Source organism: Artibeus jamaicensis, unplaced genomic scaffold (assembly GCF_021234435.1).
Source record: "Artibeus jamaicensis isolate MK-2021 breed Jamaican fruit bat unplaced genomic scaffold, CSHL_Jam_final scaffold_3151, whole genome shotgun sequence".
NCBI classification, from domain to species: domain Eukaryota; kingdom Metazoa; phylum Chordata; class Mammalia; order Chiroptera; family Phyllostomidae; genus Artibeus; species Artibeus jamaicensis.
This window is the reverse complement of record NW_026522037.1, coordinates 5,059,226-5,074,325: the sequence shown is the minus strand read 5'-3', so window position 1 is coordinate 5,074,325 and position 15,100 is coordinate 5,059,226. Positions and strand designations below refer to the sequence as shown.

Here is a 15,100-nt window from a genome sequence, read left to right as displayed (position 1 = left end):
CGCAGCCGGGGGCTCCGGCCCAGAAGGCCTTCAATTCCGTAGGAGAGACACGGGGGAAATGGGGAGAAGAGCCGTGAGGACGATCAGAAAGTCGTCCTCGGGACTTGGCGCTTCCTTTACAGAATCCCTCCAGGCCTTTCTACCCTTCTCTAGCCGTGCAGATTCCGCCTCTCAGGGCCTCAGTTTGCCCAGGTGCAAATGGGCTAACAGGAACACCACTTCACAGGAGCGGTGCAGAAATTAGATCTACAACAAGGGCAAGTAAATCCCCATGGCTCAGAATGAGCTCGTGTAGGCAGGAAAGAAGCACCCGGTAAGTTTTCAAACATGGCGGTAATTGTTCCCTGTTGCTCTTCCCAAAGAGAATATAATCTGGAGAACAGGGCCGAGATGAAGGTGTTTCATAAATTCTTGATTTTCTAAGGACCCGGCATTCCTCACTGAACCTTTAGCTCAGCAGAGACACCACCATCGGCCTTAGCGAAGGGACTTCACGGCTGGGTGCCATTGTGCCATCTGGTCCTTTAAGGTCTTCACTTAGGACAGCAGGAACGTGGGTTAACACATCAGGGATGGACGTGGGAGCGAGCCCGTCTGTGAAACAGTCTTCATTGACCCTCCCCTTTCCTCTTTAACATCCCGTCTGCTGCTGTCGAGCGGCCGGCCTACCGCGAGTCGATTTTGTGCGTTCCCAAGCCTGTTCTTGCCAGCTGGGCTCTGCGCCTTAACGATCCTCCAAATGCTGCTGAATTCGCTGAACAAGACTGCCTAAGAGTCAAAGAGGGGGGGGGGGGGCGCGGGTGGAGCATGGGAGGAGGTCCTTGAGGATTCTGCACTCACACTGAAAGTGTCTAAGTTCTCACCGCACGTTGAACAAACCAAAAACTGAAACTCTCGGGTTGGTTTAATGTATGGAAAATGAAGAACTGCACTGCAGGCTTCTCAGGGAGGAAGACGTGCTTCAGGGTCCAAAGGCCGGCGGGCATGTTTTGACGGAACATTTACCGTATGTGTGTGTCATTGTTACAATTTGCCTCTTAAACCAATTCTCCCAATGCTCTAACCAAGCGCAGATTACAGTGTCTTCCTGTAGGAGGACTTCTCCGTTGGGGATCATGGCACAGAGCCACACAGGGGCAGGGGTCGGGGGGGCGGGGAGTGGGCAGAAATGGCTCCTCCCGGGGACGTTGCAGGAGAGGGGACATTGCAGAGCCACAGTGGTGACGGGAAAAGTCTACATGCTGCAGCCTGTGCTGCCGGGGTGAGCACACACGCAGAGGGTGTTTGAGGCCCAGGGAGAAGTGGGGTAAAGCGAAGGTGCGGGCATCTGAATGAAGCGCCCGTGAACACCCAGGCCTTGTCTCTGCTTACCTTTCCAGTTGCATTACTACATTGTCACTGATGTTTTTAACGACTTGTTTTTGGAGTTTTGTTTATTTATTTTTTTAACTTAAATTGTATTTTTTAATTACACATTGCATTCAGTATTGTTTTGTATTCGTTTCAGGCATACAGCATAGTGATCAGACAGCCATCTACTTTACAAAATGGTCCACCCCCCGATACTTCCCGTACCCACCTGGCACTGGACATAATCGTTACAATAGTATTGACGATGTTCCCTGTGCTGTCCTCACAGATTAATTTTTTGACTCTCGAAAGAAGCAGAGACACACACCCTCGATGCGGCAGGTCACTGGTGGTCCCACTCCCTCTGAAGAAACTGGTTCGTGGGCTGCTCCAGGTCAGGAACACGAGGGGCTGAGATGGACATTCCCCCAAGACCCTGCTCCCTCCCCGGCAGTTGCCCCTGTCAGTTATGCACTGGTGAGGCCGTGCACTTCATTCTGACCAAAATAAATTATTGTTGTCATATCTCTTGTCACCAGTGGATGGGACTTCTCCACATGCCAGGAGGGGTGTGACTGTTCGGCCTCATCTGTCTGAACCTTCACAGCGATCCTGTAAGTTGGGCGTCACCTCCTTCTTAGAAAGGACAAAACAGAGATTTAGTAGCTTGCGTCGCTGGTCACTCAGCAGGCAGGTGTTAAGGTCGGAATGCAAACCTGCGTCCACCTGACTCCAGGGTGATAGATTGTACAGTTCCACCTCAGTCCCCAAGAGCTTACCTGTGTCAAAAGGGAAAACTGACCCTCTGTGCACTGACCCCCCCCAAAAAAAAAGAGAAAATTGAAAGCAGTGAGGATATTCTTGGTTTTTGCTTTTTTTCCCTGTACAAGAAAGCTAAAGTTGAACATTGGGGATTTTCTTAAACAAAAATTTAAAGCCATTAATTAACACATGAGTTTAATTACACGAAGAAGAGATTTTCATATCCCCACTGGAGGAAAATCAGAAAAGAGCAAAACGTTAAACAGGGAAAATTAAAGGAACTCCTCGTCCCTCTAATCAGAGATCATCATTGTTAATGTTTTAATGACCTCCTCCCATAAACAAAACGGGATTGTGCTGTTAATATTATTTTGTAGTCTACTTTTTTCCTCACTTAGTAGACACCTTGCTATGTTAATAACTGTGGATCTTGTCATCTTTATTGGTTGCAAGGTCATAACTGTTTTGAGTATATAGTGCTGGGTCATGATCATCCTCTGCTCCCATCCCAGTCAGAGACTGTTTTCCCACCTGTACAAGGGACGGTTCAGAGGACTGGTCACCAGGTTAAATAAGGTAACGTGTGCAAAGCTGTTAGCACAATGTCTGACCGTGAAGGCGCAGCCTAATAAAAGTAACCGTTACTATTCATTTCATAAACAGTAATTCCCACCAGTTATTAAGCCCTTGCGTTGAGTCGACCACTGTGCTGAGGCTTCGTTGAATCCTGACACCAAACCGATGAGGTAAATACCACCATTTTTCCCATTTCACATTCCAGACGAGGAACGTGAGTGACCAAGAAAGAGGCTAGCTATCTTATCCAAAGCTACAGAGCTGGGAGGTGGCAGAGATGCAGACCCAGGCAGTTGGGACCTGGGGCTTACACCCTTCCCCACCACATCTCCATCTGCCTCTGAGACATAAAAATATCCCCTGAGCAATTCCTCTGTGCCAGGCCTGGGGCTTCTGTACCCATCCCTGTACATGTGTCCAAGGGTGAGCATGAGGTGACACCGTGGCCAATCCCACTAAGTCCTCATTAGAGTGACGCAGCCTCCGGCTCTCATCATCATGTCTGGTGATATCATTGCGCTTGTCTTTATGGAGCCATGGGGGTGGCCGAGGTGGGGTGTAAAGAATTACCTCCTTGCTTTGATCGTAAATACACCTTGATTATCTTGCATTGTGTTGATCTGCCCATACTTGGCTGCCAGCGAGGCTCTGTACTCCTTGGGAGCAGGGACCAGACCTCCCCATGCCCCGTCGATGTCTGTGATCCAGCCCTGCACCTGCAGCTCCAGGTAGGTACCGGATAAGTGATGAGTACATTAGTGAGTAAAAGGATGAATGTGTGAGTAAATGAGTGGGTGAGGGAGTCAATGAATCTGTGATAAAGGAGTGAATGAATGAACAGACAAGGAGCTGGTGAGTGAGTGAATGACTGGATGAATGGGCTGCTGTGAGAACCCTCTTACCTTCCCCGTGAACTCACTCATGCCAGCGTCTGCTCCTGCCTTGCCCATGGGAAGGGACTTCCTCTTTTTGTACACCTCAAGTTTAAGGTGTACAACATGTTGATCTGATACAATTACATATTGAGAAATGATACATTGGGAAGTGATAAACACACTTGTGTTAGTTATCACTTGCAGCACCTAGCATAAATCTCTTTTTTTTTTTTTTCTGGTGAGAGCATTTAAGATCTTTTATTATGTCTCTTCCCCACATCCTTACTCTGGAAGCCCAGGCACGTGAGGGGAACACAGTGCTGTGGCCTCAGCAACTGCCACTCTGCCTACTCTGCTGCCCCCGACCTCTGCAAACAGCCCCGGTGTGGTCCTCCTCCCCAGTCTGAACGCCAGGGGTCTCCAACACTGACTGCAGGGGCTCCGGAGTGAAACCGCAGATGGGACTGGCAAGTCCAGGGGTTAAGTCAGATGCCCTGGTTGACCGTGAGCATCCGTAAATGCTAGTGTTTAACAATTTCACCACCACGTGTCAGGGAGACAACGGACAGAGCATGAAACCTGCCTGATTCTGGCAGGTTTCGTTCAGCTCTCTGAGTTTCAGGGTGCCCATCTGTTAACTGAGCACCACAAATTCTATCTGGCATCAAGTAGGCGTTCAGTGGATGCGTATTGAATGAAAGAATGAATCAGTTCATTGAACGAAGGAATCAATGCATGGAGTCTCCCGCACAGCGGAGCCTGGATCCGGAGACCTTTCTTTCCAAGGGGCCCCCCACACAGGTCTCGGAGCTTAAGGAACAGTTGGGTGGAGCCCACATCCCTGGGCGGTCTTCCTCCGAGGGAGTTGGGGTCGAGGAGGGCGGGAGGTGGGAGAAACAGGCTGCGGCGTGGTGGGCGGGGCCAGGAGGAGTGGGGCGGGGCAGCGGTCACAAACTGCAGGTGAGCTTGCGCCCCAAAGTCCCAGCTGCGCGAGTTGGCCATTTCCGAAGGCGTTCGCAGAGGTTAAAAAACAAACAAGCAAAAAGGAGGGGCGGGGGGGGGGCTAAAACCTGTAGTGTACTTAGAAAGCTTACAGTTTGCGTCATCGGAGTTAATGGAAAAAGTCTGAATGGAGGACTCAGTGAATGTGAGGCCTGGCCCCGGGGCTTTCTGGGAGATAGGAATAATGGATGATTGTAATTGAACGCTGTTTGCCAGACACTGTTCTAAACACTTTAAACGGATTAACTCATTTAGTCTTCATAACAACTCCACAAGGCACCAATTTAAGATCATCCCCATTTCACGGTGAGGAAACTGAGGCTCAGAAACATGGAGGCGGCTCCCCAAGGGCCAAACAGCATGAAGAGGCACTTGAACTCCACAACCTAGATCTCCAAACAGAATTTAAAAACTGGGGGGAGGTTTTGCAAAACCAGGCGGCTGGTTAGCCACATCCTCAAACATTCGAGCGCCTCAATATCTTGGGTGTGAGGGTGTGTGTGTGGGGGGAGGGGCTTGCTTTAAATTCAGATACCCTGACCCCCAACCTACCACTGTTGGTTTGTAGGGCTGTGGTGGAGCACAAAAAAATCTGCATTTTGAACAGGCTTCTTGATGATTTTAAGAAACAAGTCAGCAGACTGCATTCGGGGCAACGTGCCATTAAAATCAACCGGATAATATGCCTAGACCACTGATGCAGAGAATATCAGGGGCGAAGAGTTTGAGGTAGGAGAGAAACAATTGATGGCGCATCTATTAAAAGAACATCAATAAGCCTCTATTGCAGGTACTAAAAAAGTAGGCCCCTTCTCTCCAGAGGTGCCATCTCTTCGGGGCTCCAGGCATGACACCCAGGGCCACTTACCCATCATCCAGTGGTCCCCAGAAACGAGGTACTGCGATCCCACCCCAAGCCACACGGGGCGCCATTTCGTTTCATTTACAGAGAATGGGGCACCGCTTTCTTTCTGTGCTTACGCGGCAGGGAAACCTCACTTCCGGTTTTGAGCACGCACTGTCTCAGAATTTCCGGCGTCAGGCAGGTGAGTAGGTGCAAGTAGTTTTCTCGGACTGTAATACTCTCAATTGCATAGGATCCTTCCCCACCTGTCGCGGGGTTACCCGCCTCCCCAGAGGTCTCTCTGCGTGACCTTATCCGCAGAGAGATGCATTCTTCTTCAGCCGTGCCTTCCCGTTTTATTCCGCTTCAAGACTCTCCCCATGATCCCTCTGATCAGGCATGCACCCCTTAGTTTAACACCCACGTCCCTCACAACCCCAGCCCCCCCCCCCCACGCTTAGTCGCCTTTTTCCCAGGGCACCTCTGGTAGAGCACTGGGATGAGGCGTGCCTGATGGAGAGCAGACACTGGTATCCCACTGAACGTCTCTTCGATCCCTCCCTCGCCGCTCTTTGCAGGCGGTCACCATGAAGTTCAATCCTTTCGTGACCTCGGACCGCAGCAAAAACCGCAAACGCCACTTCAATGCCCCCTCGCACGTGCGCAGAAAGATCATGTCGTCCCCGCTCTCCAAGGAGCTGCGGCAGAAGTACAACGTCCGCTCCATGCCCATCCGCAAGGACGATGAGGTCCAGGTAAGTCTCCCGCGGGCTCCAGTTACCCAGATGCACAGCGCGCGGGCTTCGCCCCTTTGCCTGGGAGCGTCTTGTGTGCGTGGACGTGGGGGAGTCATAGACCTCACTCGTCCTCAGCACCCTGGCAAGTAATGTGACCCTGCAGGTGTGTCAGGCAGGAGGTGGGGGCCCAGAGCCACCAGAGAGCACCTGCCCAACCAATTTAATTAAGAGCATTCAAATTCAGTTTCTTAATACTTTATTTTTAAAAATATTATGCCAGTTAAGCAAAACCTTGCTTTTTTATTAGCTCCGGAGCTGCTAGGTTGCCAGGCATTGCTCAGAGTGGGTCTGCACCAGACTCTGCAGCGAGTGGCGGGGGGGGGGGGGGGGGGGGGGGCGGCCGTGTGACTCCCAGGTTTTGATTGCCGATCAGTGGGCCTCTTAGCTGTTTATGGAATTCTTCACCAGAATGTCTCCAGATGCCTCAAATTCAACATGTTGTCTCAGAGAATCTGTTTCTTCCCCCTGTCCCATGCCTCTTGGGAAGACACGGCCATCCACCCAGTTTCCCAACCAGACTTGGTATCATTCTTGCCGCTTCTTCCTCACCTTTCTGTCCGTTCAACTTAATTTTATCTACCCCTCTGGGTCAAGTCGTGTCCACGTGTCTTTATCCCAGCTGTTCCTTTAGACTCATTTTATTAATATCTTTCTTCAGTCTTGATAGTCGTTAACAGGGGCTTTTTCACAGACTTCCATGTGAGAGTCATAGAGAGTGTGGTGGGCCTTCATGCAGAGTGGCTGGTCTTTTTTCAACCTGAACATGGCCTTGGTAAATAAGCTGAACAATCTAGGTAGATATTTTAGGAGTAGTGAGGTTCTCCAGTTCTTTATGTGTTATTTTCTCTGTGCTTATTAATGAACATCACCTATATTGTGGCAACTGTTCAATAGACTCTAGCCTTCAGGGAAACCATAATTGAGTTGATTGTTGAATAGAGTTGGCATGAAAGCAGATTTTTAGTATGGCCCTCAAGATTTTCATTGAACATTAAAACTTTTTGTCTATAAAATGTTTCTATTAATTGTGGAAATCTTAAAATGGGAGGACTTTGAATTTTAAAAATTGTCATCTGTAATCCTACTTCCTGCCTATCAGCAACCATTTGAGATTTGGGTATATTTCAATCTCATCATCAATGCATTAAACATATACATACAAGATTCAGATTCTATATATAGCTTTGTGTTCTCCTTTTCTGTGTAAAGGTTGTGTCTTCAGCATTTTCCTAGGTCATAAATTATGTTCTGAAAACATGGATTTTAAACGGTCGCATGAATCTCAGTATGCCGTCTTAATTTTTTTAAACTGAGATATAGTTGATATATAACATTATGTTAATTTTAGGTGTACAGTGATCACATCTTTTTACTCTCAGGATTAGTTCTATGATAGCCATCCTAGTTCAAGGAATTTTTTGTTCTTCAGATACGAAAAGAGAAAAATTCAAGTAAAGAAATTCCATCTGGCTTACGATAACACAAAGCAGATTGCTGCCTAATCATGGCTGACTCCTGCCTGCCGGGGTCCATCTACTGTTGTACAAAAGGTTGTGTGTTAGCCTGTGTGTTCCTGGCTGTGTCCTCGCTGTGCTGTTCGTGCATTAGAAATGGGGGGCAGTTCTCTTGTGTATTTTCTCTCAGGTGGTTCGAGGACACTACAAAGGCCAGCAGATCGGCAAGGTGGTCCAGGTGTACAGGAAGAAGTACGTCATCTACATCGAGCGGGTGCAGCGTGAGAAGGCGAACGGCACAACTGTGCACGTGGGCATCCACCCAAGCAAGGTGTGGCCCAGAGCTGGGCGGTGGTAGCGGCCGTGCAGCATAGTGCCACCGTCCGAGTTGGAGACATGGTGGTCCTGTCTGCACAGGCGACCCTGGCAAAGAACTTCCCAAGGGAGGTCTGGCAGGCTTGATGGATTCACTGGCCTGGTGATACCACCAAGGATCCAGATGCTTTTCTTGTCTGTTTTGTCAGCCTTGGGGAAGGCTCCGTCTTCAAGCAGGCAGCAAGGGGGTTCCGGGCATTGCAGACCTCACCTCACCACTAGATCACGTCCAGACAGATGAGAGCCCTGTGGCCCCCCCCCCCCCATCCTGGTGGAATATGCTGCTCTTCCTTCGTCCTTACCCTGCTATCTCTGTAGTGCCGGTAGCTGCAGGGACACAGATGTTTCTATTTATTTATTTTTAGAGAGACAGGAGGGAGGAAGAAAGAGTGGGAGAGAAACATCAATGTGTGCTTGCCTCTCATGTGTCCCCTACTGGGGACCTGGCCTGCGACCCAGGCATGTGCCCTGACTGGGAATCGAACTACAATCCCTTGGTTCACAGGCCCACGCTCAGTCCACTGAGCTACACCGGCCAGGGCACAGATGTTTCTTTTCTTTCAAAATACAGGTGCCTGAGTGCACCACAGGCACACTTAATAGTCTGACCCATCAGGGCTCAATCTGGGCATCTGCTTTTCTTTTCTTTTTTTTTTACATCCTCACCCAAGGACATGTTTTCATTCAAGAGAGAGAAAGGACAGGAGAGGGAAACAGATTGGACGCCTCCTGGGTGTGCCCAGACTGATGATGGAACCTGCAACTTAGACATTGGCCCCGACCGGGAATCAAACCTGCAACCTTTTGGTGTATGGGACGATGCTCCAGCCAGCTGAGCTGCCCAGCCAGGGCAGTGCAGGTGTTTCTTAGTGCATTTTGCCAGCCACGGGAGGATAGACAAACCAGAAACATGCTGGTAGTGACATAATTTTCCCCAGCCCAATTGATATTTTACGTCCCTAAACCATCTAAATGGTCTCCCAGGTCCTCAGGAATTAGGCAGGGAGGAGGTTGGCCAGCAGAAGGAACGGTAGCTGCTGCTGTTGAGGGAAGCTCTGCTGTACAAACTAGTCATGGTTATGAACCTTTCCACCTCAAAAGCAAATCTGCTTGTTTTCTCACTCCTAATAGGTGGTTATCACCAGGCTAAAACTGGACAAAGATCGGAAGAAGATCCTTGAACGCAAAGCCAAATCTCGACAAGTTGGAAAAGAGAAAGGAAAATACAAGGAAGAGCTTATTGAGAAAATGCAGGAGTAAATACAAGCTGGCGGGCAGCCATGCTCCGCTGTAGTTTTCCAGCCCGGTGCGAATTCCTCTGAAACTTCTCAAGACTCTCTGGAACAGTTTGTTTCCTTCCTGTTTCCTTACCGAATATGTGCCTCTGCAAATCTGTTGTTGCTGTTTTAAATAATTTTATGAATAAAAATTGGAACCGTTTCTTAATTCCAGATGGAGTTGCTTGGCACTGTCTTGTGGATAAAATCCGTGTTAGTATCAATTCCTAGTTGCCATTATTTCCTACGTTTAATCAGCAGAGCAGCGGGATAGCAGCGGTGGGATGGGCCTGCTCCTACCTGGACCCTCGTGCTGACGGGGTGGACAGGACCAGGCTGGGCCCTGATGCAGGGGCTCATTCCGCTCAGTGGCCCCACTGAGCAGCTGGTGCTGCTTTGCACAGCCGTGTCTCGGGCCTGATGGATCGACCTCTGACGAGCTTCCTCTGCCCCGTGCTCCCAATGAAACCAAATGGTACGCAGCAGCTCCCTAAACCGGCTGCCTCGCCCAAGGCCTTGACTTCACAGGTGCCATTTCTGTGTGACTGAAATGCCCCTCATTTCTCCTAGGGCTGGCTCAGAAAATGGGTGGCCTGTAGGCAAGGATTGGCTCACAAACAGATTTCCTTTGCCCTTCCGTTGCTTTTCATAATTCTTAAAAAAATTATTTCTGGTTGTCGAGGGCAGGAGAAGAGAGGGTGAGGCCAGCCCGTAACCCAGACATGTGCCCTGACCGGGAATCAAACCAATGACTTTTCAGTTTCCTTGCCAGTGCTTGATCCACCGAGCCACACCAGCCAGCACACTTTTCTTGAATTTTTTAAAGTTAATTTCCAACACTTAAAAACTCACGAGAGCCATAGAGAAGCCTGGAACTCGCCCTTCCCCTGATCCTGTAGGGCATCAGCTGCATGGAGCCAGGGGCTGGCTGCTCCTTCCCGGCTCCCTCTGCTCGGTCACCCGTGTGCCCGGCTCCCGTGTGCATCTGAGCTTTAGGTTTCTCATCGAACCTACAGTTACTCTCCAAGACTGAGACCCAGGGACACGTCTGAGTTGTTGCCTTTCCCTGGGGATAAGAAATCTGTTGACTAAAGTACATCAGGTAAGTTGGGGAAATCATGGATTGGGACGTAGCCATAATTTTACACGGCACATGAAACCGAGTAGGTGCCCCGCACAGCAGACACGTTATTAGTGTGTGGAGCTGTGTTATTAGTGTGTGGAGCTATGTTAGTAGTGTGTAGAGCTGTACGTCCCGTCAGGGTGATGACTAGATCCACCAATGAGGTCTGCAGTTTGCCCTCATTTGAGATTTATCTTTATTCTCAACCAACAGGTTGACTTTATGCAACCAACCCCAAAGTTGCATAAAGTCAGGTTTCATACTAGATTAAGTTTCTTTTAAGGATGATAGACCGTATTTTGGCATGTATAATGTGTTCCGGTGTATATCACTCACCCATGGTTTTGGCCCAAACCTTCAGGATAAAAATCTTTTTGTTTTAATTTCAATTCTTTATTTATATTTTGATACTTGTTTTTTGTAGTATAAAGGAATTCCAGCATTTATTTTTTAACATATTATGGTACAAGAAATTATATATACCAGTTACAAAACACAAGAACAGATACAAGGTATTTCAGATGCTACCCATGTGTAATGCACATCCTTATTTTTCCCTAAAAAATTTGGGCAGAATTTTCTGTGTGCATTATACACAGCAGAATATGGTCTTCTCGTGCCTGGTCTGAGCCCTAGGCTCCTGCGGATACCGTTATAACTATGGTATTTCCTAGTAGTCAGAGTTGGCTTGTTTTTAGCGTTCATTCAATACAACTGATCCAGATAAGAGCTTTGAGAGCTTATTACGTGTGATACTATACGTACAACAGAGAGTTGGACAAATGTTAGCTATTGTCTCTTTGGGGAGAATGGAAGTGGGTTTGTCTCCAGTTGCAGAGGGACAAGTTTTTCTCAGGGGAGTTCAGACAAAGCTGGTGCTTGAATGGAGGGGAGGGTCAAGGGCAGCAGTATTGTGTTCTGGCTGCTGCAGGAAGTGGGGCCTGGGGAATGCCAGCCGGGTGGGCCTGCCTCGCCTGGGTATTAGCCCATTTCCTGGGACGACTGAAGTAGGCAGCTCCCTAGTGACCTTTTAATCAGATTGCAGTTGTCCTTTCACTAGAGTGAGTCCCCCTAGGCTATTTCTGGGAAGACTACCAGCTTTGAAACTTCGGAGGACTGCTTCTGAATGTCTGCTTGCATATCGGGCTCACACCTCACACATGGATGTTCAGCCACAGGGCTGACCATGAGAGTCGAGGAGGCAAGAACTGACTCTTCTGACAACCAAACAGGCCTCTAGCGAAGCTGTAGACGTCAGCAGTTCCGATCACGGGGTGGCCTGGGTCTTTCTTCATTGTTCACTTAAAGTAGTGTTTTTTAAAAAATATTTTTTATTGTAGACAGGGGGGAAGGGAGGGAGAAAGAGAGGGAGAGAAACATCAATGTGTGGTTGCCTCCCACATGCCCCCAGCGGGGACCTGGCCTGCAACCCAGGCATGTGCCCTGACTGGGAATTGAACGAGCGACCCTTTGGTTCACAGGCCAGCGCTCAATCCATTGAGCCACACCAGCCAGGGCTAAACTGTTATTTATTTTTTTTAAGGAAATAATACCTACATATGGTGCTACATAAAAAAGTACGAAAGATACACAGTGAAAAGTAAGCTCCCTCGTCCCCTTGACTCTCTGTCACTCAGTCCCCGCCCCCCCCAAGTGGTCACCGTTTCCGGTTTCTTTTGTGCCCTCCTATTAACAGCCTCTGCGTCTGTGACTGTGTTCACTGCCAGTTTCATCCACGGAGACGTCTTCATGAGCAAGGCAGGTCATCCAGATTGAAACTATGGTATGAGGTTGATTTACTGCTTAAACACCTTAATTACTGTGTAAACAAGCACAAATATTAAATAAAATATTCTTTCTCTGGCTGCAGTGGCTCAGCGGCTTGAGCACCGGCCTGAAACCATCCCCGCTGAGCAAATAAGTAGGGCAAGCGCTTCTCCAGTGACTTCCAACCTCAGATCAGCTTTAGAAGAACTTTATGGCTCTGTGGCTTTGTGATTCTGTGCGCCAGCTTTTATTTACCGGGCTGGGCTTGGGAAAGAGGGGGCTCCTTGGCGGTTGCCCTATAGCAGCAGGTCACTCAGCCCTTATTTACTTTACCCCACGGGGTGGGGGGGGGGTGTCTCTGAGGATTTTCCTGGAGGAGTGGCTCTCACACTTTTTGGGCTTAACACCTGTTTACATGGGTAAAAATTACTGAGGACCCCAAAAGCTTACATGTATAAGCTTTACATTTGTATATCACATAACTTACCATATTGGAAATTAAAATAAAATCTCAGCACATAATAAACCCCAATTTGGTTAACAGAACTAACATTTTATGGAAAATAACGATCTTTTCCAAAATAAAAGAACGTAGTGAGAAAAGTGACATTGTGTTACATCATTGCAGAATTTCTTGATGTCTGACCAATGGATTCCTACCATGCTTCTGCATTTATTGTAGACAGGGGGGAAGGGGGGGAGAAAGAGAGGGAGAGAAACTCATGTGCGGATAATCAGAAGAGCTTGATTTTTTTTTGGTAATCCTACTATGTGCTACATAAAAAGTCTGGCCAGATACTGTTTTAGGGGAAGCAGAGGAAGAAAACTCAGTGTCGCACGGATTGGTGGCCAGAAACTGTTTTAGGGGAAGCAGAGGAAGAAAACTCAGTGTCGCACGGATCGGTGGTTAGGAAAGATGAGCCCTCGTGGAGGGCAGGGAGCGGCTCGGGGAAAACCCCAGGGGTCCTTAGTCTACTGCCCAGAGTCTGGTTTGTTCCCTGAAGTAGACTTTAAGCATCTTGAGGGCAGATAATGTTTCTTTCTCCGGTGGATCATTGAATCCTAGATCCTGGCTGGCTTTGCCTACAGTTTTCATGTGAACAGTGTGATAAAATGTTTTTGACAGATTCACTGATAGAGGGAGCTATTGGCCAATAGTAGATCACAAATATGAAACCGAGATGAAGAATTTTTCTCATTTCACAGAGGACAAAACAGAACTGGTGTCTGAACAGCCACTTCCCTGAGCTCCTCCGGCATCTGCTTCTCAAAAAGGCTGCTAAGAAGGCAGGACGAAACTGAAGACTTAACGGGATCAACTTAAAATAAAATATTTGCGTCGATTTAAGAAACGGGAAAAAAAATCGCAATTGTTAAAAAATGAAAGCAACATAAACATCCATTGATAGATGAATGGAGAAACAAAATATGGTATATACATAAAGTGGAATATTATTCAGCCCTGTGACATGCGCTCTAACATGGATGAAACTGCAGGACATCATGCTAAGTGTATTAAGCCAGATACAAAAAGACGAATGTATGATTCTACTTACATCAGGCGTCTAGAGTAGTCAGACGGATAGCAACAGAAGGTCGGCTGGTGGTTGCCAGGGCTGGGGGAGGGGAAGTGGGGAGCTGGTTGGTGGGTCTGAAAAGTTCTTCAGACTGTGTGCACAGCACTGGGAATATATAGAACACCACTGAAACGTACACTCAGAAGAGTTAAGATGGCCCATTTTAGGTTGCATATATTTTACCACAATTCAAAATAAATTTTAAAAAAGAAATGGGAAGAAAGTAGGGGCAAACTTTTCTCTCTACTTTAGCTCTGTCTGACCTCACCCCTTCTTTACTATTCAGTTTCGTTGTATAAGTGCTCATCGAACACATTCTGTGGATAGGCACAGGTCAGCTAAACAGCGCCTGTTCTCCGGAGTTTGCCCTCGGTTAGAGGGTTGGTGAAAATACACACACGGACAAGTCCAGTGCTACAAAAGATACATGGACCAAATGAAACCGGCCTTGGCGAGGGAGGTGCTTGAACTGTAATTCAAGGATGATGGAATTTCTGCTGAGCTGAGTCATTGGGGAGCAGTATGAGCAAAGAGGTGACTAGGTTCTTATCTTATCAGTCAGGTCAAGGCTCAGAATCATGTTTGAAGAGTTGGTACTGATGTTAAAGACTGTCAGTCCAACTTCATGTTTAATTCAAGAACCCATTCGACCTGATGAAGAAAGAAATGAGGGGGTAATGTGAGGGGAGAAAGTGTGATGATTGCAAGGAAGCATTGGATTTGGATTCTAGATCTGCTTTCCGGGCTTTGTCAAGCTCCTTAACCTCTCTGAGGATTGGTTTACTCTTCTATTCCAAGGTTGTCTCCAAGGTTGCTGCATGCTGGTAATTAACATATGTGAGAATTCTTGGTAAGCAGTAGAAACTCCAAGTTTATCTCATTATTCTGGCTAATTCCTCTTTCAAGGTTCAGCTTGGGACTGGCTGGGGGTGGGGGAAAGTCCAACACCATTGTGCGCTGTACCCCCACACTGCATTGCATGGCCCATGCGAGCCCATCTCCTCAGCAGCCTGTGAACCCCCCAGGGGGTTCTGATTGGTCTCTGTAACCCCAGGCCCTGGCACAGAGTGCTGGCTTTGAATATCACACCATTAGACGTGGAATCCTACTTCTGCCACTTACTAGCTTTGTTGCTTTGGGCAAGATCCTTAACCTCTTCCCTGGGCCTTCTTTCTTCAACGGCAGAGTGAGGGTGATCGTTAAAACTACCTCATGTGCTGTAGTGAGGTTTCCAAACTTAAAACTCATACAGGAATTTATAACAGTAACTTACTATTGCTAAGAGCTGTGCATAAAAAGATAACGCTGTAAATAGCTACAG

At 48.0% G+C, this 15,100-nt stretch overlaps 1 protein-coding gene across 1 annotated transcript; it reads left to right on the top strand.

Moving 5' to 3' along the window:
• The first annotated feature begins 5,524 nt into the window (after window positions 1-5,524).
• Window positions 5,525-9,486, top strand: RPL26L1 (ribosomal protein L26 like 1). Its single transcript, XM_037127914.2, has 4 exons — window positions 5,525-5,611; window positions 5,988-6,164; window positions 7,851-7,991; window positions 9,167-9,486. The coding sequence occupies exons 2-4, from the start codon at window positions 5,997-5,999 to the stop codon at window positions 9,293-9,295; spliced, it is 438 nt and encodes a 145-aa protein (XP_036983809.1). The 5' UTR covers window positions 5,525-5,611; window positions 5,988-5,996; the 3' UTR covers window positions 9,296-9,486.
• The last annotated feature ends 5,614 nt before the right edge of the window (window positions 9,487-15,100 follow it).